Source organism: Bombina bombina, chromosome 3, assembly GCF_027579735.1.
Source record: "Bombina bombina isolate aBomBom1 chromosome 3, aBomBom1.pri, whole genome shotgun sequence".
Taxonomy (NCBI): domain Eukaryota; kingdom Metazoa; phylum Chordata; class Amphibia; order Anura; family Bombinatoridae; genus Bombina; species Bombina bombina.
The window spans coordinates 187018456-187044352 of record NC_069501.1 but is presented as its reverse complement, the minus strand read 5'-3'; the positions used below and the strand labels follow the sequence as shown (position 1 = coordinate 187044352).

The window sequence follows — 25897 nt, the reverse complement described above, 5'->3', positions numbered from 1 at the left end:
TCCCTCCAGTGCCCAGGGTCAGAACTGGCTCTTCTCTCTGCCACAATTCAGTACTGAAGGAATCAGTGACTCAGGCTGTGAGCTGGCATTTGTTTCTGAGCCACAAGCCTTTTGGCTGCTGACAGGCTAGAGAACTATGCTTGCAAGTCATGCAGCTAGCATTTTGGTTAATAATGGTGTTAAACATCACTGATTTACCCCCTCTTGTGTTCAGGGGGTAGTAACATCTCTTCAGTATGTATTCAAGAATTAAACAGCCACACGTGTTTGTTTTATTTAGTATGAATGGGTAAATTAGTGTTGCATATGTCACACACAACTGACTTTATCACCCTGTTTTTTGTGTGTTTTGTAAGCAAGGGGTTAAAACCAAACCACTCCTTGCTTATGTAACAGTGGTAGCCAAGGTGTTCAGCCACTGTTCTGTGCTTAGATATTTTAGGTTTGCTTCTAGATTTTCAACAAAATTAGGAACCATGTCTTAAAGAACCATAATCGTCTACAATTTACATGCTCTAATTCGTTACAGTATGTAATTATAAGACTATCGACCATTCACTACTGTGTGTTTAACCCTCGCAAAGGGATTAAACACACTTTATAGGTACAGCTTGGGACCTGCAGAGCATTGCAGGTTCCAAGCAGAAACGGCCACTGATCCAATCAGCAGCATTAGTTACCCAGCTGAGTAGTGCAACTAGCACTGTTGATTGGATAAGTGGCGGTTTCTGTTAGGGACCAGAGGTTCTTCTACTATGTGTTTAACCCCTTTACGGGGCTCAAACACACAGTATTGCAGGCTTGATCTTCATATAATTACGTGCTCTAACAGCATGTCATTTTTAGCCTATTATGGTCCTTGCATATATCTAAGACCAGCTAAAAGTGCTTAAAGTGAAAGTAAATTTTGATGCTAAGGTGCCCGGTTTTAAAAAATTAGATTAAAAACAGGGGCACTTTAATTCATCAAAATTTACATTTCACTCCTGTTGTGAAAAAAACACCTTACCTTTTAATCTTCACAGCAGCTCCGGCTTCCTCCACCCGTCGCAAAGCCTCTTCCTGGGTCTAAAATGAGGAATCCGGCTTCCTCCAATCACGGCGTTGAATCAGACACTGATTCCCCGGGGGGGAAGCCGTGATTGGAGGATGAACTATCCATCATTTCTGACATCAGAAATGGCTTGCGACGACCGGAGGAAGCTGGAGCTGCTGTCAAGATTAAAAGTTAAGTTTTTTTTAGACCTGGTATTAGTGGTGTGGATAATGGAAATGTTGTTAAATCCTTAGGCTTATGACTATATACTTTTTCAGGATGAGTTATGGCACATTATGGAAAAGCTGGAATGCTTCTTCGGCGCTCTAGTTGGTAGCAACGTGTACATCACCCCGCCAGACTCTCAGGGTCTGCCTCCTCACTACGATGATGTTGAGGTAAGCAAACTGTTGGTATTTGTAAGTCTAAGAACAAGTGTTGCTTGGTAAGGTTGGGTTCTGTGTATGTTTTTATTTTGGGTTGTGGAAGATTTTCTATTCTGGGGAGGGATTGTCAAAAATGTTCTGCTCTATCAATGTATTTAATACTTGATTTAGACAAGATATCCTCAAAAAATAAAGAAAATAAACCGGCATCCCCCACCTCCTTTATATCTCTGCAGCTATATCATCAGAAAAGCCAGGCTGCAGTATTTTGGAGATAGGTACACCTGATTATTTATTTAGAAATAGATGTAGAAACCCGTTGTCGTCTTCCTGAATTCAGGTGTTAATATTATGTCAAAATGGAAAACAGGTGCTTTTAAACCCAATAAAGGTAAACACTGAAAAAAACAATGCTTTTAAAATATTAAAAGTGTCAATATAGTCATTGAACAAATGCCAGTATGCTCATCATTACTAGAAACAAATAGCATCAAGAGTGTTTAGTAGTGACCACGATGAATTTGGATTGCAATAGGGTATTTTGAAATCCTGGTCACGAATGCGCAATCTCATTTGAAAACCCCGTTATGAAGACACCTGTACTGATAGTGACGAACATGAAAATGTGAGTGTGATTTTGAACAACAGAAAGATATTGCTACACGTCTTTTCTAGAAGTTGGGGTCCTGATGTTACTTTTCCTAAAGATCCCCTTAGCTATATAGGATATCATATACTAAAATGTCTAAAAAAAATGTCTCCTATGGCTTTTTCAAATTGTCCTGCTCCATGTTAAAAATAGGACTTTTATGAACAAGCTGAAAATGTGATTGTGGCTGTGGAAAATAACTGAAAATGCATTATTGTGATCTTGTCCTAATGAAAAGTGCCCTTTTTGGGCCCAAAAGAAAAATGAAAACATATCGGCCAATAAATTATGATTGACACCAATGCAAAAATCACATGCTGTAATGAATCATATAATTTTATGTGGGCATTAGAATATGCCTTAAACGTATTTGCAAAAACTTAACAGCAGAGGGCACCATAACATCAGTCCAGTTGTGTTAAATTCTGGTGTTTTATAGAAAAACACAGATATGTATCGATAAAATACCAAATAGTTTATTTGTCCTGAATGTTTATTGCTTATTAATTACAAATAAGTACAGCTGAGCACTACATCCCTATAAAACCCTCCTTTTATACAAACTGTAGAAAGATTGTGTATATCCTATATAAAGTGAATTTGTTTATTAAGCTAATTTAATAGATATTAACCTGTTACTTGTCAAAGAGCAGTGTGTTACTCGTTATCACTTAAACTGGTAAAGGATCAGTAAACACCTTGTAATTAAAATACATTTCTGGCTTGTTGCTATAGAATAAAATAACAGCCAAGTCTAAACATAAAAAAATAACATCTTGCTGCACTTGTTTTTCAGTAATCAAACTCCACCCACCATTTGCCGTATTTGGAGGTGCCAATCCGAGCTTAAGTTTATAGACAAAAAGGCTGGTATAAAATGCATTGATTTGCAGTTCTTACCGGCTAAAGCCAATTAGGGAAAGATATGTAGCAGGGTGCATTTCCTATTAAGCTTTGCTTGATAATATTGATATGTTTTGGAATAAGATTTTTTCTAACTTAAAGGGACATTGTACACTAGATTTTTCTTTGCTTAAATGTTTTCTAGATGATCCATTTATATAGCCCATCTGGGAGTGTTTGTGTAACAATGTTTCTCCAACATAGGTGTGTCCGGTCCACGGCGTCATCCTTACTTGTGGGATATTCTCTTCCCCAACAGGAAATGGCAAAGAGCCCAGCAAAGCTGGTCACATGATCCCTCCTAGGCTCCGCCTACCCCAGTCATTCTCTTTGCCGTTGTACAGGCAACATCTCCACGGAGATGGCTTAGAGTTTTTTAGTGTTTAACTGTAGTTTTTATTATTCAATCAAGAGTTTGTTATTTTGAAATAGTGCTGGTATGTACTATTTACTCAGAAACAGAAAAGAGATGAAGATTTCTATTTGTATGAGGAAAATGATTTTAGCAACCGTAACTAAAATCCATGGCTGTTCCACACAGGACTGTTGAGAGCAATTAACTTCAGTTGGGGGAACAGTGTGCAGTCTCTTGCTGCTTGAGGTATGACACATTCTAACAAGACGATGTAATGCTGGAAGCTGTCATTTTCCCTATGGGATCCGGTAAGCCATGTTTATTACGATCGTAAATAAGGGCTTCACAAGGGCTTATTAAGACTGTAGACTTTTTCTGGGCTAAATCGATTCATTATTAACACATATTTAGCCTTGAGGAATCATTTTATCTGGGTATTTTGATATAATAATATCGGCAGGCACTGTATTAGACACCTTATTCCTTAGGGGCTTTCCCAAAGCATAAGCAGAGCCTCATTTTCGCGCCGGTGTGGCGCACTTGTTTTTGAGAGGCATGGCATGCAGTCGCATGTGAGAGGAGCTCTGATACTTAGAAAAGACTTTCTGAAGGCGTCATTTGGTATCGTATTCCCCTTTGGGCTTGGTTGGGTCTCAGCAAAGCAGATACCAGGGACTGTAAAGGGGTTAAAGTTTAAAACGGCTCCGGTTCCGTTATTTTAAGGGTTAAAGCTTCCAAATTTGGTGTGCAATACTTTTAAGGCTTTAAGACACTGTGGTGAAAATTTGATAAATTTTGAACAATTCCTTCATGTTTTTTCGCATTTGCAGTAATAAAGTGTGTTCAGTTTAAAATTTAAAGTGACAGTAACGGTTTTATTTTAAAACGTTTTTGTACTTTGTTATCAAGTTTATGCCTGTTTAACATGTCTGAACTACCAGATAGACTGTGTTCTGAATGTGGGGAAGCCAGAATTCCTATTCATTTAAATAAATGTGATTTATGTGATAATGACAATGATGCCCAAGATGATTCCTCAAGTGAGGGGAGTAAGCATGGTACTGCATCATTCCCTCCTTCGTCTACACGAGTCTTGCCCACTCAGGAGGCCCCTAGTACATCTAGCGCGCCAATACTCCTTACTATGCAACAATTAACGGCTGTAATGGATAATTCTGTCAAAAACATTTTAGCCAAAATAAACACTTGTCAGCGTAAGCGCGGCTGCTCTGTTTTAGATACTGAAGAGCATGACGACGCTGATATTAATATCTCTGAAGGGCCCCTAACCCAGTCTGATGGGGCCAGGGAGGTTTTGTCTGAGGGAGAAATTACTGATTCAGGGAACATTTCTCAACAGGCTGAACCTGATGTGATTGCATTTAAATTTAAGTTGGAACATCTCCGCATTCTGCTTAAGGAGGTATTATCCACTCTGGATGATTGTGACAAGTTGGTCATCCCAGAGAAACTATGTAAAATGGACAAGTTCCTAGAGGTGCCGGGGCTCCCAGAAGCTTTTCCTATACCCAAGCGGGTGGCGGACATTGTTAATAAAGAATGGGAGAGGCCAGGTATTCCTTTCGTCCCTCCCCCCATATTTAAAAAATTGTTTCCTATGGTCGACCCCAGAAAGGACTTATGGCAGACAGTCCCCAAGGTCGAGGGAGCGGTTTCCACTTTAAACAAACGCACCACTATACCCATAGAGGATAGTTGTGCTTTCAAAGATCCTATGGATAAAAAATTAGAAGGTTTGCTTAAAAAGATGTTTGTTCAGCAGGGTTACCTTCTACAACCAATTTCATGCATTGTCCCTGTCGCTACAGCCGCATGTTTCTGGTTCGATGAGCTGATAAAGGCGGTCGATAGTGTTTCTCCTCCTTATGAGGAGATTATGGACAGAATCAATGCTCTCAAATTGGCTAATTCTTTCACCCTCGACGCCACTTTGCAATTGGCTAGGTTAGCGGCTAAGAATTCTGGGTTTGCTATTGTGGCGCGCAGAGCGCTTTGGTTGAAATCTTGGTCGGCTGATGCGTCTTCCAAGAACAAGCTACTTAACATTCCTTTCAAGGGGAAAACGCTGTTTGGCCCTGACTTGAAAGAGATTATCTCTGATATCACTGGGGGTAAGGGCCACGCCCTTCCTCAGGATCGGCCTTTCAAGGCAAAAAATAAACCTAATTTTCGTCCCTTTCGTAGAAACGGACCAGCCCAAGGTGCTACGTCCTCTAAGCAAGAGGGTAATACTTCTCAAGCCAAGCCAGCTTGGAGACCAATGCAAGGCTGGAACAAAGGAAAGCAGGCCAAGAAACCTGCCACTGCTACCAAGACTGCATGAAATGTTGGCCCCCGATCCGGGACCGGATCTGGTGGGGGGCAGACTCTCTCTCTTCGCTCAGGTTTGGGCAAGAGATGTTCTGGATCCTTGGGCGCTAGAAATAGTCTCCCAAGGTTATCTTCTGGAATTCAAGGGACTTCCCCCAAGGGGGAGGTTCCACAGGTCTCAGTTGTCTTCAGACCACATAAAAAGACAGGCATTCTTACATTGTGTAGAAGACCTGTTAAAAATGGGAGTGATTCATCCTGTTCCATTAAGAGAACAAGGGATGGGGTTCTACTCCAATCTGTTCATAGTTCCCAAAAAAGAGGGAACGTTCAGACCAATCTTAGATCTCAAGATCTTAAACAAGTTTCTCAAGGTTCCATCGTTCAAGATGGAAACCATTCGAACTATTCTTCCTTCCATCCAGGAAGGTCAATTCATGACCACGGTGGATTTAAAGGATGCGTATCTACATATTCCTATCCACAAGGAACATCATCGGTTCCTAAGGTTCGCATTCCTGGACAAACATTTCCAGTTCGTGGCGCTTCCTTTCGGATTAGCCACTGCTCCAAGGATTTTCACAAAGGTACTAGGGTCCCTTCTAGCTGTGCTAAGACCAAGGGGCATTGCTGTAGTACCTTACTTGGACGACATTTTGATTCAAGCGTCGTCCCTTCCTCAAGCAAAGGCTCACACGGACATCGTCCTGGCCTTTCTCAGATCTCACGGTTGGAAAGTGAACGTGGAAAAGAGTTCTCTATCCCCGTCAACAAGGGTTCCCTTCTTGGGAACAATTATAGACTCCTTAGAAATGAGGATTTTTCTAACAGAGGCCAGAAAAACAAAACTTCTAGACTCTTGTCGGATACTTCATTCCGTTCCTCTTCCTTCCATAGCTCAGTGCATGGAAGTGATCGGGTTGATGGTAGCGGCAATGGACATAGTTCCTTTTGCGCGCATTCATCTAAGACCATTACAACTGTGCATGCTCAGTCAGTGGAATGGGGACTATACAGACTTGTCTCCGAAGATACAAGTAAATCAGAGGACCAGAGACTCACTCCGTTGGTGGCTGTCCCTGGACAACCTGTCACAAGGGATGACATTCCGCAGACCAGAGTGGGTCATTGTCACGACCGACGCCAGTCTGATGGGCTGGGGCGCGGTCTGGGGATCCCTGAAAGCTCAGGGTCTTTGGTCTCGGGAAGAATCTCTTCTACCGATAAATATTCTGGAACTGAGAGCGATATTCAATGCTCTCAAGGCTTGGCCTCAGCTAGCGAGGGCCAAGTTCATACGGTTTCAATCAGACAACATGACAACTGTTGCGTACATCAACCATCAGGGGGGAACAAGGAGTTCCCTAGCGATGGAAGAAGTGACCAAAATCATTCTATGGGCGGAGTCTCACTCCTGCCACCTGTCTGCTATCCACATCCCAGGAGTGGAAAATTGGGAAGCGGACTTTCTGAGTCGTCAGACATTGCATCCGGGGGAGTGGGAACTCCATCCGGAAATCTTTGCCCAAGTCACTCAGCTGTGGGGCATTCCAGACATGGATCTGATGGCCTCTCGTCAGAACTTCAAAGTTCCTTGCTACGGGTCCAGATCCAGGGATCCCAAGGCGGCTCTAGTGGATGCACTAGTAGCACCTTGGACCTTCAAACTAGCTTATGTGTTCCCGCCCTTTCCTCTCATCCCCAGGCTGGTAGCCAGGATCAATCAGGAGAGGGCGTCGGTGATCTTGATAGCTCCTGCGTGGCCACGCAGGACTTGGTATGCAGATCTGGTGAATATGTCATCGGCTCCACCTTGGAAGCTACCTTTGAGACGAGACCTTCTTGTTCAGGGTCCGTTCGAACATCCGAATCTGGTTTCACTCCAGCTGACTGCTTGGAGATTGAACGCTTGATTTTATCGAAGCGAGGGTTCTCAGATTCTGTTATCGATACTCTGGTTCAGGCCAGAAAGCCTGTAACTAGAAAGATTTACCACAAAATTTGGAAAAAATATATCTGTTGGTGTGAATCTAAAGGATTCCCTTGGGACAAGGTTAAGATTCCTAGGATCCTATCCTTCCTTCAAGAAGGATTGGAAAAAGGATTATCTGCAAGTTCCCTGAAGGGACAGATTTCTGCCTTGTCGGTGTTACTTCACAAAAAACTGGCTGCTGTGCCAGATGTTCAAGCTTTTGTTCAGGCTCTGGTTAGAATTAAGCCTGTTTACAAACCTTTGACTCCTCCTTGGAGTCTCAATTTAGTTCTTTCAGTTCTTCAGGGGGTTCCGTTTGAACCCTTGCATTCCGTTGATATTAAATTATTATCTTGGAAAGTTTTGTTTTTAGTTGCAATTTCTTCTGCCAGAAGAGTTTCAGAATTATCTGCTCTGCAGTGTTCTCCTCCTTATCTGGTGTTCCATGCAGATAAGGTGGTTTTACGTACTAAACCTGGTTTTCTTCCAAAAGTTGTTTCTAACAAAAACATTAACCAGGAGATTATCGTACCTTCTCTGTGTCCGAAACCAGTGTCAAAGAAGGAACGTTTGTTGCACAATCTGGATGTTGTTCGCGCTCTAAAATTCTATTTAGATGCTACAAAGGATTTTAGACAAACATCTTCCTTGTTTGTTGTTTATTCCGGTAAAAGGAGAGGTCAAAAAGCAACTTCTACCTCTCTCTCTTTTTGGATTAAAAGCATCATCAGATTGGCTTACGAGACTGCCGGACGGCAGCCTCCCGAAAGAATCACGGCTCATTCCACTAGGGCTGTGGCTTCCACATGGGCCTTCAAGAACGAGGCTTCTGTTGATCAGATATGTAGGGCAGCGACTTGGTCTTCACTGCACACTTTTACCAAATTTTACAAGTTTGATACTTTTGCTTCTTCTGAGGCTATTTTTGGGAGAAAGGTTTTGCAAGCCGTGGTGCCTTCCATTTAGGTGACCTGATTTGCTCCCTCCCTTCATCCGTGTCCTAAAGCTTTGGTATTGGTTCCCACAAGTAAGGATGACGCCGTGGACCGGACACACCTATGTTGGAGAAAACAGAATTTATGTTTACCTGATAAATTACTTTCTCCAACGGTGTGTCCGGTCCACGGCCCGCCCTGGTTTTTTAATCAGGTCTGATAATTTATTTTCTTTAACTACAGTCACCACGGTACCATATGGTTTCTCCTATGCAAATATTCCTCCTTAACGTCGGTCGAATGACTGGGGTAGGCGGAGCCTAGGAGGGATCATGTGACCAGCTTTGCTGGGCTCTTTGCCATTTCCTGTTGGGGAAGAGAATATCCCACAAGTAAGGATGACGCCGTGGACCGGACACACCGTTGGAGAAAGTAATTTATCAGGTAAACATAAATTCTGTTTTTGCTTATTTTTTTATTCCAAATTCTTTTTATTGGAGAGATTATAAGAAATTTACAACATGAAATCAGCCAGGACAAACCTGTTACAAACATTCAGTTTCGTGAACAATATCGAAATCAAATAACTAATATTTATATAAGGCTGAAAGGAGAGTGGGAAGGGTCGAGAGGGTGAGGGAAAAAATGAGGGGAAGGGAGGGGAAAAAAGGGAGGAGTAGACAAAAAGATTAATTGGAAATAGGGTAGGGATGCCGTTTGCTCATATTTGAATTAACAAAGGTCTTATGTATCTGCTAGAGTCAGGGTAATGGTGTGTCTGGGTCAAAAAGGAATAGTCATGATATCGTATCAAGCAGTTGTTAAGTCGAGAATGGATTTGAGGTGTTGTTCCCACATATTCTGAGCAGTTATAAAATGGTCCCTGTTATCTAATCTATATGCCCTGTATTCTTCTAGCTCTAGAAGGTCTGAAACCTTGGCTCTCCATTGTTGAAGAGTGGGAGGGTTTGTGGACTTCCAATTTTTGGCTATAAGGGATTTGGCACTATTTGTGAAGATGCGAAATAGGGTGATGAGTGGTTTAGAGGGGAGCTTAATATTCTTATTTAAAAGATATAGCAATGGGTCGCAGGGTAATGTTTTTTGGAAGATTGTCTCTATTTCCCCAATGAGGGATCTCCAAAAGGAGTTGATGACATTGCACCACCACCACATGTGGCCCATGCCACTGCCCACGTGACCACAGCGCCAACAGCGGTTAGTAGTTGTGGGGTATAATTTATGAAGTCTGCGTGGTGTAAGGTACCAATTGTGGAGTATTTTGTAGTTCAGTTCTAGCAGGCCCGCAGAAGAGGAGGAGGATTTAGTGTTGATAAACATAGAGGAGGCCATCTGGGGGAGAATAATGACCCCTAGTTCCCTCTCCCAGGATTCCATAGAATGGGGTAGGCTGCCAGGGGGGGGGGAAAGGTTAAGATGGAATACATTTTTGAGAGGGTGTGATTAAGAGTAGAAGAGGAGGAAAGTAATTTTTCTAGGTTGGTCAGGGGTCTCAGCATGTTGAGATGTTGGCTGTGGGATGTAATGTAGTGGTGGGTCCTCCTGAAGGTGAACCAGTTGTGTGCCCAGGTAAAGCCTGACTCTACAAGTTGTGACTGTGTCAGAAGGTGTTCGTTTTCAGAGATATGGTATATGGAGATGTCAGCCGTGGGAGCAGGGTTCATAGGAAGTCTCCCACAAGTTGTCAGGGAAAACTCATGATTGAAAAGTAGAGATGTCAATGGGGAGGGCCTGGATGAGAGGTAGGGGTTAAGCCTATTGATCTTTTCCCATTGGGTCAAGGTTTCTTTGGTGATTGGGTTATCTATTCCTTCCAGCACGACCCCGCCCCCGGGTCCCAGCAGCAAGACTGTAAGTTAAACCCGGTGTTTATGAGCTCCTCCAGGACAACCCATCTTTTCTGGGATCTGTGGAGTCTCCAGTCCACAATTCTCTGTATAAAAATGGCATGGTTATAAAGGTTCAGATCAGGGACTCCCAGACCTCCATGGATACGGGGACTCATCATAACTTTATTATTAATCCTTGAATGTTTACCACCCCAGATAAAGGATGTGAATAGTTTTTGTAAGCTAGAGAGAAATCGGGGGGGGAGGGGTATGGGTAGAGTTTGCAGCAAATATAAAATTTGGGGGAAGGCCGTCATTTTAATTGCATTGATTCTACCCATCCAGGAGAGGTGTCTGGAGTACCAGGATGAAAGTTCACGTTCTAGGGAGAGTTTTAAAGGGGCAAAGTTTAACTTGTATATGGAGTCTATCTCCTCGGTGAGGAGGGTGCCTAAATATTTTAAGTGAGATGTGCATTGACGAAAGGGGCAAGATGAGCTAAGTTGTTGTCTAAGGATTGGCGGCAGGGATACCCCCAGATATTCGGATTTGGAATAATTGATCAGGAAGTTAGTCAGATTATTAAAAAGTGTGAGTTCTTCTATAAGGGCCGGGACGGACGTTGTAGGGTCAGTGAGAGTGAATAGCACGTCGTCTGCGAACAAGGAGAGTTTATAGGATTCCCCCCTGATCGTGATACCCTGAATTTTTGAGTTTTGTCGGATTCTGGTTGCAAATGTTTCCAGAAGGCAAACAAACAATAAAGGGGACAGGGGGCATCCCTGCCTAGTACCATTTGAAATCTGAAAGGGTGGGGAGAGGATGCCATTGATAGATATTCGAGCAGTCGGGCGATCGTACAGGGCAACAATTCTATGAAGCATAGAATCTCCAATGCCCAGAGATTGAAGGGTGGCTCTGAGGAACGGCCAGCCGACGCGGTCGAACGCTTTCTCCGCGTCGGTTGAGAGAAAGATTGAGGGGAGATTTTGCGTTTTAGCGTGCCAGAGGAGGAATAGGTTCCGGACTGTATTGTCTCTCGCCTCTCTAAAAGGGATAAAGCCCACTTGGTCACGGTGGATTAAATCTGGGAGATAACGATTTAATCTGGTCGCTATCATTTCCGCGTAAATTTTAATATCTGCGTTCAATAAGGATATTGGTCTATAATTAGGGATACTGTCAGGGGACTTGTTAGGTTTTGGAATAACGGAGATGTGGGCTTGAAGGGACAGGGATGGGAAGGGGACTTTATTGTCGATGTCTAAGAAGTAGGCCAAAAGGGGGGGGGCAGAATGTCTAGGAATTTAGAGTAATATGAGTGAGTAAATCCATCTGGGCCAGGGGCCTTGCCAGAGGGGATCGAGCGGATGGCTGACTGGAGTTCTTTTAAAGTAAAAGGGGAGTCTAGGTCTGACTTTTGATCTGTGGAGAGGGAGGGCAGATCAATAGATGTTAGGTATTCTGAGATGGCCTCCTGGGAGGGAGTGGCTCTTTTTTTGTGTAGGTTGTATAGCTCCTCATAGAAGGTTTTAAACTTGTCGGCTATATCGGAGGAGGAGTGCCAGGTTTTCCCTTTAGCATCTTTTATGTGCATGATGTATTTTTTGGAAGATTTATTGCGAAGGAGTCTCGCTAGCAGTCTACCTTGCTTATTTCCCCCCTCATAGAATCTCCTTCTAAGAAAAAGGGCCCTACGCTTAGCCTCAACCCCCAAAAGAAGGTCAAGCTGTTTTTGTTTGTGTTGAATATGGTCGAGAAGGGAGTGTGACTTAGGGTGTCTCTTGTGGGAGTCTTGAAGCTTTGTCAGTTCTTCTAGTAAATTTTTAAGGATTAGAGAGTGTTGCCGTCTCTTATCCGCTTTGATTGCGATGAGGTCCCCTCTGATGACACACTTATGTGCCTCCCAGATATTAAGGGGGGAGACCCCAGGTGTGGTATTTAATCTGAAGTATGATTCAAGTTTATCTTGTAGTTGTATTTTAACCATAGGGTCGGACAATAGGGACTCATCTAATTTCCAAATATGATCTAGTCTCTGGGAGGTGGGCCACGACATTGTGCAACTGATCCTAGCATGGTCAGACCAGGTTATGGGGGAGATGTCAGTGGATTGCACTAGCGTCAGACTAGAAACGTCAATCATTATATAGTCAATACGGGAGTAGTTTTGGTGGGGATATGAGTAGAATGAATAATCTTTTTCCTGGGGGTGGTAGATCCTCCAGGTATCATGTAAATTTAGTTTAGATAGGGAGGCCTTCACCGACTTTAGGGTTTTTTGGGGAACTGATGTGTGACCGGAGGAACAATCAAGACCAGGGTCAAAAGCCAAATTGAAATCACCCCCCAAGATCAGGGTACCTCTAGAGAGTTCTGAAATGATATTACAGGACTGGTGGTAAATCCAATAGGGTTGGAGTTAGGGGCGTATATGTTGGCGATGGTTACTGTCTTATTAAACAGCCGGCCAGTTATAATCACTAGTCTTCCCTCTCTATCTCTATAGATATTGGAGGGGGTAAAGGGAATCTGATTTCTTATAAATATGCCCACCCCGTTATGTTTTGTCGAATGAGAGGATAAATACACCTGGCCAAATTTCCTAAGGGATAACAAGGGCTCCCTACCTTTCTTGAAGTGTGTTTCTTGAAGTAGGATGATGTCGTGTTTGAGTTTTTGGAATTCCCTCATGGCCCTCGATCTCTTCTGGGGGGTGTTGAAGCCCTTTACATTGTGGGAAACGATGGTGATGGATCTGGGGTTCCTATCCATGTCTATGTGTATAGATGGGCGCTGAAGTCAGGAGTAGGGAGGTGACGCCTAAAAGGGTAGGACTGTTATGAGAGTAAGGTAAAAGGTCTATGATGTGTCAGTGACACTGAGAGAGGAAAATGGTAGAAGAAAAGGTAAGTATATAGTGCAGAACATAATAATATGAGCAGACACGTAGCAACCAAATACACCTAGTGAAGAGATAAACAGAGGTAATAGAGATATATCTGTAATGACCTTGAGCAACACGATAAAGGCACATGGGAATGAGCATAATACATTTGGAGCAAAACACACAAAAATAAACATGAACAATTACAGCAGAACTTGCATGAATAAACTGGGCAAACAACAACAAAAGGAGAGAAATAGCCCGGTCCAGGCCACCGTGACAAGCACCATGGCCTGGAAAGGACATCAAACACATCATCCAGGGGCATAATGACATATTTATAACATGGGCAATACACACATATGGGCAAATTAGCATGTATAGTAAATCTGGTAAGCAGATAAATATAAGCCCAGGTGTAGTGAGAATATACTGTACCAGTCTAGTGTATAAGTCACTTGCGGATTATCTTCGAAGGAGAAAAACTTGGAACAAATCCCTCAAAGGCAGTGTGGCAAAGGGATGATAATGGATCAATTAGCCTAGAGATTGAGGCCAGTAGGTAGCTTTCAGCAGGAGATTACTAAGTGGTCAGATCAGGATCCTGTAGAAGAGGCGGCTAGGCATGTTTTGCGTCTCTTAGGAGCCACTTTTGACCAGCTGGGTCTCTGTTCTTTCGGTGCCTCTTCATCCGACTGCATCAGGTGGTGCTGAGTAGTGATGATCGTCTCAGGAGGTTGCTCAAATTTGAGGTTAAGTCTCTTGGAGATGTGGTCCAGGTCTGAGAAGCTTTTATATGTAAGTTGGCCACCATTGTGGGAGATGATAAGGCTAAATGGAAAGCCCCAGCGGTATCTGACATTGTTTTCTTGCAGTGTTTTGATGATAAAGCGTACCTCTCTTCTGCGTTGGATCGTCTGAGGGCAGAGATCCTGGTAGACTTGCAGGGAGTGATTATGGAATTGAATGGACCGTCGGGTTCTGGCGGACTGCCAGATCTCCTCTTTTGTGGTATACTTAAGAAATCTGAGGATAACGTCCCTAGGTGGGGCAGGTGGTTTAGCAGGAGGTCTTAGAGCCCTATGGATTCTCTCAATGTCCTCGTTCTGTATGGGAGGGGCTTGGGGCAAGAGAAAGTGAAAAAATTCTGTAACATAGGCCCTGAGTTGTTCAGCAGAGACATCCTCTGGGATCCCCCTCAGGCGAAGATTATTTCTTCTTCCTCGATTTTCGAGGTCTTCAATCTTGTCGTTTAAGTTTTGGATCATGGAGTCGTGTATAGTAATGTTTTGAGTATTGGTACTGACTATGTTGTTGAGATGATCCTGCCCCTCTTCAAGAAATTCCATTCTGGAGCCCAATTCGTTAAGGTCTTTTTTAAGGTCCTTAATTTCATCTTTAATAAATTTCTTTAAGGATTCTGTATCGGATTTGGATGGCAGTCCCGCTATCTGTGACTGGATAGATTGTAGGGGATCTTGGGATGAAGAGGGGTTAAGGATAGTGGAGGGCGGCTCTGAGGATTGTGTATTATCCAGTGACACGGTCTCTTGAGGGTGAAAATGATTTTTAATGATTTTGCGGGCTTATCAGGTTTATTTCCCTTCTTACTTGCCATATTGAGAGATGTTGGTGGCGTAGTGAAAGTTTATAGGAAATAGGCTTTTGATATAGAAAATGTCCTCTTAACTCCTGCACAGAGTAGCAAAGTGTGTCTTGGAGGTTTGATGAATAAGGCAAATATAGTCTCTCTGGATTAAGCTTTAGGTCCCAATTTCTGTATATGTTAGCAATCTATGCGTTAAAATGTCAGGAGGGCTTGTTAGCTGAAAATAGTATTATGTTGCAGGGGGCTCAGCCAGCAGAGCTGCAGCGGTTTAAATACAGGTATTGGTGGGGACCGGCTAAAACAGTGTTTCTAAAGGAGGAGTGAGTATGCTGGCCACTCAAGGAGACTAAACAGGTACTGCATAGAAATAGGTTTCCTAGAGAGGTGAGAGTGGTGGCCCCCTGTACTAGTAGCTTTTAGGAGAGAGAGGTTTGTTTACGGAGGGAACCAGGGCCCAGATTATGTGTACGTAGTGATAGGTACCTGTGGTAGCCACGTGGGAGGCCGTTACGGGTCTGGTCGCCGGCGGATGGAATAGCCGGGGGGAATCCGGTCCGACAGAGTCCTCTATGAGAGCCGGTCAGGAGCGTAATCAGGAGGGAGGCCCCACAGGACAAACAGAACAAGCGGTACGAGTCACTGTCCAGGGCTCTGTATGAGGGATCCGTAGAGCAGTAAGATGGCGGCCGCAGCTCTTGTTACAGATAGCTCCGCAAAAGATCTCCCTCGAAGTTGCTAAGTGAACGGTGTGTCCGGGTTGTTAGACACTGATTAGGATGAAGTCGTAGTGTTAATAAGTGACATGTATGCCAGTCTTAATGCCCAAAGGTCCCAAACAGCTCCGGAGCTGTTTTACAGTGCGTCCATGCACCAGCACGGCGTAGCTCCGCCCCCCATGTTTTGCTTATTTTTTAAGAACATTGTGCTGATTCCTAACCAAACGCTACAGTGTCAGGTGTATACACACGTTTACAGACTCCTGCTGGCTCCTTTTTATATTATCTGTCTTTTCTTATGCGGGGGAGGGGGTGTCTGCTCTTTTTGTTTTCCCAGCCCCTTTCACTGGGTGTCCCAGCCTAACCTCATCAACAGTGCTAAAATGGCAGCTTCTAAGTAAGTTTTTAAAAGGTTTTATACTGGATTTTTAGAACAGTATATGTGCATATTCTTCTTTATAGTAGTGTCAAGAAAATTGGTGTACACTGTCCCTTTAATAAAATTATAAATGAATCTGCCACAAAAACTGTATAGCTAAACAGAATAAAAATCCTTATGTGCTTCCTAGATTTTCTTTTACAGCATTTTCAGCAATACCATTACACCCAGTTGTTGCTCTGCTTTTTATTAAAGTAGCCGTGGGCTACCTTGTTTTATATCATGTTACTTTCTGGACACTAGACAACCAGTATGTCAGTCTTGTGCATTGAATTGTTTTCAATAAATTATATCCTATTAATGGCTATTAAATAAAATTCTTCAGATATAAGCTAGCCGGTAGGTCATACAGTCTTAAAGGGAGATTAAACGCTTTGAGATACAGTAGTAATATAACATGATAAATCGGATATATAAAAATAATAATAATAATTTTTTTGTCCCCTTTTCCTGTAATTCTATTCTGAAATTGTGAGCTTTTCTGTTCCTGATAGAAATGGGAAGTGCAGGACACTGTTATATTCCACACAGCCATTGGCTGCACACTCTAGTGACATATTTATAACTGTCCCTAATTGGCCACAGCAGAGAAGCTAACCTAAGTTACAACATGGCAGCTCCCATTGTTTTATAGACACTAAAAGTTTACACTTTTTGTCAATATTTAAACAACTAATTAAACTTTAAAAATACATCTACATGTAATTTTTTCTTTGATTGCATCATTCTATCTATAATTTATTTATTGTTTAAAGTCCCTTTAACCTGCTCTCTTAGATATGTTTGTTTTTTCTTCTTCAGGTTTTTATTCTTCAGTTGGAAGGAGAGAAACACTGGTGTCTTTATGAACCCAAAGTACACCTCGCTAGAGAGTACAATGTAGAACCTGAAGGCACTATTGGGGCACCTACTCTTGATTTAATATTAAAGGTACAGATGTGGTAGACAGGTAACTGACATAAAAGATAGCAAGTATTCACAAAACATGGGAACAATTTGTCTTTCCAGTATATTTTACAGTACATGCTCGCTGTACGTTTACTGTAGAGGACATACATCTGAATATTAAGCAGTTCTATAGTGAAAATAAGAGGCATTAGAATAACACCTTTTCCCAAAACTTCGATCCTGCTATTCTGGAAAACACTGAAGCCACTGTTGTGCTCCTGTGTGTACAATGTGCGTTCAGTTTGGCTATGAGCTGAGCCATGGCAATGTATGAAAATCTGACACTTTGTGCACTCAGTCTAATCTGTTTTTAAATGTTCGCAATCTTCTAATGGGAAAAATGGGACAAATAATGACGTTTCAATATTTTCTCTGTTCTATAGGATATAACATATAAATTAACAAATGATTACAAACAATTAAGCCATTATGATTAAAGATTATGAGTGAAGTTCTATTTATTATTCCAGCTCAAGCGTAAACAGCACCAGACGGAAGCTTCTGTGCACTTCGGATTACGCTCCTATTACAAATTGAAAGTTAAAATGTTTGCGTACAAGCGATAACCTGATGCGCAAAAAAAGTGAAACTAAAAATATCGCAAATGTGTTCATATATTCCCCCATAGACTTCAATGGAGATCAAAAAACTGAAAAAAACAACATACTCATGTCCTAACCCAATCACGTTTAACCAAGTGTGCCAAACCCAACATGAAATAAGAATATTTCACATTCCAGTGTTCTTTACATAGAAGTATATGTTCTATTTATTCTTAATTTAATATTTCTATATATATCTGATTGATGGATTTTTGGTAAATTAAAAAAAAAAAATAAGAAAAATACTATAGCGAGAGAAATAGATATATAGAGATAAATAGATACAGTAGAGATATATGTATATATATATATATGTGTGTATATATATATATATATATATATATATATATATATATATATATATATATATATATATATATATATATATATATATAAAGAGAGATAGAGATATAGATAGGTGATAGATAGAGAGATAGAGCTAAATAAAGATATAATAAACAAAGAAAAATTCCCCTATAAGTTGCTCTAGAACAATTAGGCAAACTTCTAGACTGGGGCAAACATTTGGGCATCCTAGATCAAAAAATGTGTGACTTTGTACAATCCTACCCCCACTATTGCCAATTTTAGAATTGTACCTAAAATCCATAAACATCCATCCTCACCACCAGGTAGACCCATAGTATCTGGGGTGGGTTCCCTAGGAGAAAAACTAGGAGAATGGATAGACAATATACTACAGCCTTTTGTCCACACACTACCAGGGTACATCAAAGACACTACACATGTATTACAAAAACTAGAAGATAGAACTTGGAATGATAATAATATGTGGCTCACTGTAGATGTCTCTTCCCTTTATTCGTGCATACCGCACGAACTAGGGCTGAAAGCAATTGAATACCATCTTTTATTGAAAAGCACCTTTTCATCAGATCTAATTGAATTTATTGTGGAGGCTGTAAATTTTCTGTTAACACACAATTTCTTCATTTTTGACTCTAAGTTATACTTGCAAACATGTGGTACTGCGATGGGGGCAAAATTTGCCCCCTCGTATGCTAATTTGTTTTTAGGCTGGTTTGAAGCCACCTATATCTTTGGACAAGTTAATGTGTATGGGTGTCACATTGATTTCTACGCCAGATTCATAGATGATCTTCTATTTATCTGGCGTGGGAACAGTGAACAATGCAAAGAATTTGTGAAGTATTTAAATACTAACGATTTAAACCTAAGTTTTACCTTTCAAGTTGATAAATATAAAGCAAATTATTTAGATATTCAGTTAAAGGTAAAAGAGCGAAAAATAGTTACTGAGTTGTACAGAAAAATAATTTCTGGAAACACAATTTTGAGGGCTGATTCATGCCACCCAGCCCATACGACAAAATCCATACCTAAGGGACAACTAAAAAGAATTAGGAGGATATGTACCAATGATAGTGACTATCTAGATCATTCATTAAATCTAGTTCACAGGCTCACCAATAGGGGATACGATAGAAATAAACTCATGAAAGATAGAGCTGAAATAGCAAAAATTAAGAGACAAGATCTAATTAATAAAACTGATAAAGCATCCACAAATTGGAAAAGTGACACCATACTCTGTGTTACACAATACAGTAAACAATTTAATCAGATCAAAAATATAGTCAACAACAATTTAAAAATCCTTAGACTAGATGAAAAACTAGATAAATGCCTAAGAAATGGAGTTAAATTTGTATCCAGGAAAGCGCCAACAATTGGAAGTAAAGTTATCCAATATGTTTACAATAATTCCACTATAAAGTCTAAAGAAACATGGCTTTCTAAAAAAGGTTTTTTCAAATGTGGTAAGCACCCTTGCAATGTATGCCAACATTGTCATCTTGCAAATACCTTTACATCCTCAGCAAATAATAGCATCTACAATATCAAATATAGACTAGATTGTTGTTCAAAATATGTGGTGTATTTAATAACTTGCCAAATTTGTAGACAACAATACACAGGCTGTACTAGTCGTTTTCTGAAGGACAGAATACGTGAGCACTTGACATCACTAGAAAAGGATCCACCCAAAACACCAGTAGCTAAACATTATGCTAATCATCGAATAACCACTGAAGAAAGCAAAACAGCCTTTAAATTCCAAGCTATTGACTTTATTCCAGCTAATAAGAGAGGAGGAGATAGATTTAGGAAACTATTGGATAGAGAGGCAAAGGGGATATTTAAACTAGCAACTAAAGAGCCAAAAGGAATAAACTCCAGATGGGATCTAGATCTTTATCAAGGGAACTAAAACATTAGTATAAAATAAAATCAAAAATCAAAGAACAGACAATTGTAGTAGTATCAAACTATTTGAGTAATATTGGTTTATTCCCCAAATATCCGCCCCATCCATTTCATTTTTTCTGTGTCTACGCCTTGAAAGCCTCAAAATAAAAATACCATTACCAATTCTAACAAATATTATTCAGGTTAAAAATGTAGAGTGTGATTAGGGATACTACACTTCTGCTCTCCTAGCTAATCCCAATATGGAGTGTGCTAACCTCATAAAGTACACCCTTAGTTCAAAAAGAAAGTGTGGAGGAGGGATAGCGCTAACGAATAGCTGAGAGCCAAAATATCTAAAAAACTCTAATGAGATAGTACATTACTAGTATAAATAAACAATAAAAATCGAATTAAAATTAGCGTATCTACGTAGCCAAAAAAAGAAGGATTGGATATATATGTACAAATAAATCAATATTTATTATAACAATATAAGATAAATTCTAACATAAATTCTAACAGATAACTCCTATAAAAGATGCCGGCATCAGGTAAAAAATGAGTGTATCTAAAAGACTGGAATGAGAGTGACTATCTGAGGTTCTCAAATAAACAAAATTATTAGCAGAATTATTAGCAGCCTATATGACTAAACAGAATTATTAGCAGCATGTATAACTAACCAGAATTATTGGCAGCCTATATGACAAAAACAGATAAAATAACTACAAAGTCTATTAAAAAGTGCTTGATATCAGTATTCCCAAAATGGAGCTGATCCGTGGGTGATAATGTTTACCAGTGTGATCCGTGGGTGGTAATGTTTACCAGTGTGATCTCCTTAGGGGGTAATGTTACCAGTGTGTCAATTCAAAGACCGGGTAAAAACGGAGTGATGTGAGAAGTAACTTTATCTTCTTTCTGTATGGCTTTCCTCCGTTTTTTCAGTATCTGTCCGTCCTCCGCAGCAGGTATCCAGCGTGTGGAAATGGTCCCAGAGGGATCAAGTTCCGGGTTAAAGTTCAGTTCAGATTTCCAAATAGTAAAGCGCCGTTGTGCAATATTTCAGCCTATGAATGATAGACCTTTAAAAAGCACTCTGGGTTCGTTTTCTGTGGGTCCTGGGGCAGGGATTACACATGCAGAGACGGCTCACCTGTGATCAGGTGAGGATAGGACAGGTACATTGAGCGGTCACTGATCACAGGTGAGCCGTCTCTGCATGTGTAATCCCTGCCCCAGGACCCACAGAAAACGAACCCAGAGTGCTTTTTAAAGGTCTATCATTCATAGGCTGAAATATTGCACAACGGCGCTTTACTATTTGGAAATCTGAACTGAACTTTAACCCGGAACTTGATCCCTCTGGGACCATTTCCACACGCTGGATACCTGCTGCGGAGGACGGACAGATACTGAAAAAACGGAGGAAAGCCATACAGAAAGAAGATAAAGTTACTTCTCACATCACTCCGTTTTTACCCGGTCTTTGAATTGACACACTGGTAACATTACCCCCTAAGGAGATCACACTGGTAAACATTACCACCCACGGATCACACTGGTAAACATTATCACCCACGGATCAGCTCCATTTTGGGAATACTGATATCAAGCACTTTTTAATAGACTTTGTAGTTATTTTATCTGTTTTTGTCATATAGGCTGCCAATAATTCTGGTTAGTTATACATGCTGCTAATAATTCTGTTTAGTCATATAGGCTGCTAATAATTCTGCTAATAATTTTGTTTATTTGAGAACCTCAGATAGTCACTCTCATTCCAGTCTTTTAGATACACTCATTTTTTACCTGATGCCGGCATCTTTTATAGGAGTTATCTGTTAGAATTTATGTTAGAATTTATCTTATATTGTTATAATAAATATTGATTTATTTGTACATATATATCCAATCCTTCTTTTTTTGGCTACGTAGATACGCTAATTTTAATTCGATTTTTATTGTTTATTTATACTAGTAATGTACTATCTCATTAGAGTTTTTTAGATATTTTGGCTCTCAGCTATTCGTTAGCGCTATCCCTCCTCCACACTTTCTTTTTGAAATATTATTCAGGTCTCTATACCTATGCAGTGAAACAAATATCAAAATGGATTCAATACTAAAGAACGATATAAAATGTAATAATCTAAACCGACAATTTACTAATCAGGTGTAAAGTTTAAAAAACTGTTTTTTCACACTAAGTATACAACTTTTAATACTGTAATAATTTAGTGTTGATATGAACTATCGGCTCCAATACACCTAGTTAACCCTGCAAAGTAACAAGACAAACTATTGTGAAGTACAAATATATATAACGTAAAAATTCTAAATAGTGATGAAGGGGTTAATTTTAAGACTGAAAAGATTTCAGACAAACGAAGAATCGAAATGGTCTGAAAGCCTTTATAGAAAAAGTAACAGAATTTCTACAAATGAAAGAACAACCACACATATTAATGTATTACAATAGTAACCAAAAAGTATTATTGCAGTGAAATTCCAGCAGAATGAATGCATAACAATGTAGCTATAGGAATTTTTTAGTTCTTTGCCATAGGCTATAAATATCTAAGAGCCGCATAGCACCATAAGTTATTGATTTTAAAAAAAACTTTTAAATAGTAACTCACTTTAATTTAATACACGCAATGTGCACGAATAAAAATATACATTTATTAACACTTTTAAATACACTTTATCACACATATGTATTAACAATTTTGAAAACACAGTTTGCTACTATGACATCACATCAAGGGAGGAGTTTTCCAGATAACCATTTAAAAGTATGCTAATCACACACACCTCCACATCTTTGACAAAGCGCCAGAAGGGCGTGAAACGCGTCAGATGACATCACACTCCACACACCTGTGTCTCCTGGTAGTCACACCGCTATTATTTGCCGAGTGTTTGTCCGACATGCCACAAAAAAGGTATGATTAATTCACTTTACTTCGACTCATGTGCCTGTGTTGTGCCTTAAATAGTGGACATTTTTGGTCTGGGAGCAACTTATAGGGGAATTTTTCTTTGTTTATTGTATACCTGGAACAGGCAGCCTGGTCTGCAAGTCTGGGTTTGTGCCGGGAGAGGCGCCGACGCAGTATTCCCTGTATGTTCCCGTATAGACCTTACCGCTCAGTATCCTTGAACTCTCACTCACCTTTGTATATAAATATAGATATATATTGATAGATATATTTGATTTTATATATATATATCAATTTAAAGAACATATTCATATGTTCAACATATGTGAACATTGGAATGTGAAATATTTATAATACATACACAGATAAACACGTTATTAAATATTAAAGGGCCATGATACCCAAATGTTTAAACACTAAAGTGATGCAGCATAGCTGTAAAACCTGACTAGAAAATATCACCTGAACATCTCTATGTAAAAAAAAGGAAGATATTTTACCTTAAAATGTCCTAAGTATTCACACCCCATTGTAAAGGACTTTAAGCAGGAAATCAGTATGTCTGTGCCGGGACAGGCAAGGGAGTGAGCTTCATGCACATTTATCTTATTTCCCTATTCAGTTTAAAGTGAAAGTCAATCCTAGTGTTTTACAAAATAGCCGTGCGGTAAATCTGGCTTGGCACCCATGGGAGCCGGATGTACCGCACGGCTATTGGCTAAGAGGGGAAAACGTCACCTCTTAGCAAAAAATTTTTTAACCCTGGGCTGCTGTAGAAGCTAAAAACGGCGATCGATTGAAACAAATAAAGGAGCTTTCTACATGAAGTGTCTTATACTTCATGAATTAAAGTCCCCTTTATTTGTTTCAATTGTCAATCCTTGCGTTTGTAAAACGCTAGGATTGACTTTCACCTTAAGGAAGTTTACTATGAATCTCATGAGAGTTAAGTGAAATCACATGAGATCACAGTAAAAGAGTTCATGACCTCAGCACTGTTGATGCTGATTGGCTGCTGTTCATTCCTTTTTTTTATTTTTTTACCTGCAACTGGACAACAGCTGAAGTATAACTTTTTCTTGTAAGGTGTATCCAGTCCACGGGTTCATCCATTACTTGTGGGATATTCTCCTTCCCAACAGGAAGCTGCAAGAGGACACCCACAGCAGAGCTGTCTATATAGCTCCTCCCCTAACTGCCACCCCCAGTCATTCTCTTGCAGCTCTCGACAAGATAGGAAGTATCAAGAGATATGTGGTGACTTAGTGTAGTTTTACCTTCAATCAAAAGTTTATTTTTAAACGGTACCGGCGTTGTACTGTTTTACTCTCAGGCAGAAATTAGAAGAAGAATCTGCCTGGAGGTTTATGATCTTAGCGGTTTGTAACTAAGGTCCATTGCTGTTCTCACACATAACTGAAGAGTATGGGAAAGACTTCAGTTGGGGGAACGGTCTGCAGATTACCTGCTTTGAGGTATGTTCAGTATATTTATTTCTAGAGAGATGATAAGATCTAGAAAATGCTGACAGAGCATTGTATAATTGAGGTAAGCCTGATGCAGTGATTTAACAACGACTGGGATCATGCTTACAAAAAAGGGTAATATTCATGTTAATTTGATACTTTTGCTTCCTCTGAGGCTATTTTTGGGAGAAAGGTCTTGCAGGCAGTGGTGCCTTCCGTTTAAGTTCCTGCCTTGTCCCTCCCTTCATCCGTGTCCTAAAGCTTTGGTATTGGTATCCCACAAGTAATGGATGAACCCGTGGACTGGATACACCTTACAAGAGAAAACAAAATTTATGCTTACCTGATAAATTTCTTTCTCTTGTGGTGTATCCAGTCCACGGCCCGCCCTGTCACTTTAAGGCAGGTGTTTTTTATTTTTAAACTACAGTCACCACTGCACCCTATAGTTTCTCCTGGCAGTTAGGGGAGGAGCTATATAGACAGCTCTGCTGTGGGTGTCCTCTTGCAGCTTCCTGTTGGGAAGGAGAATATCCCACAAGTAATGGATGAACCCGTGGACTGTATACACCACAAGAGAAAGAAATTTATCAGGTAAGCATAAATTTTGTTTTTTACACAGCATTTACTCTGGTGTGCTGGGGACATTGTGAGGTAAAATATCTTTCTTTTCTCCTGTTAAGTGTAGTCAGTCCACGGGTCATCCATTACTTATGGAATATTTCTCTTCCTAACAGGAAACTGCAAGAGAATTACCCAGCAGAGCTTGCTATATAGCTCCTCCCCTCACCTATCATAGTCAGTCATTCTCTTGCAGCCTAACTAGTAGGAAGCTGTGAGAGATCTGTGGTGTTTTTTTTTTAACTTAGTTTATTTCTTCAATCAAAAGTTTGTTATTTTTAAATGGCACCGGAGTGTGCTGTTTATTCTCAGGCAGCATTAGAAGAAGAATCTGCCTGGGTTTCTTTCTATGGTCTTAGCAGACGCCCAGAAGCAGAACTTTTTTTCACTTTCTGCGATGAGATTTTTTGTAGTGAAAAATTTTCTGCAGGTCATTATGAAATAAAATTCGGTTTTAAATCATTCATAAACAAACATTTATTTAAAACTTGGTAAACTTTCACATGTAATGTGTGTGTGCGCGCGCGCACACATACGTGTGGACTGACCCCATTCTATCATTACCAGCTCTGCTCAGCTGACAATCAAATATAAAGTCCCCTATCCCACCTATTGTGCATATATGCTTAAAGAACCACAATATAGTTACCATTCCCTTTTTCCCCAAGAAAAAATAAATAAAACCAGGGTGGTGATATACATTTTAAATGTTAATAGAATTTTTGTTCTGTTAAGTTTTAAAATGTTTATCACTCACAACCCTGGTTTCATTTTTACTGTTCTTGAGGAAGCACTGCTATAGTAGGCAAACAAAAGTAGACTTTCTTTCATCAGAGAAACTTACGCTAATAGTAATAAAATACTAGTCTACTAGTACTAATTATATTAGTATTATTATTGCTATTTACAATTTGCAAATAAAAAGGCTTTGGCTGTTCATTCATTGTTTAAAATCTGATTCCAATATTTAGTGAGGGAAGGTGATAATAAATAACAGATGTGTCGCTGATCT

At 40.3% G+C, this 25897-nt stretch overlaps 1 protein-coding gene across 1 annotated transcript in view; it reads left to right on the top strand.

The window, feature by feature from the left end:
- RIOX2 (ribosomal oxygenase 2) overlaps positions 1-25897 on the top strand; it is a 231024-nt gene that overhangs the window by 18698 nt on the left and 186429 nt on the right. Inside the window, exons 3-4 of the mRNA XM_053706047.1 lie at positions 1315-1434; positions 16870-16998. Coding sequence (XP_053562022.1) covers positions 1315-1434; positions 16870-16998 — 249 coding nt within the window. The remainder of the gene's footprint in view (positions 1-1314; positions 1435-16869; positions 16999-25897) is intronic.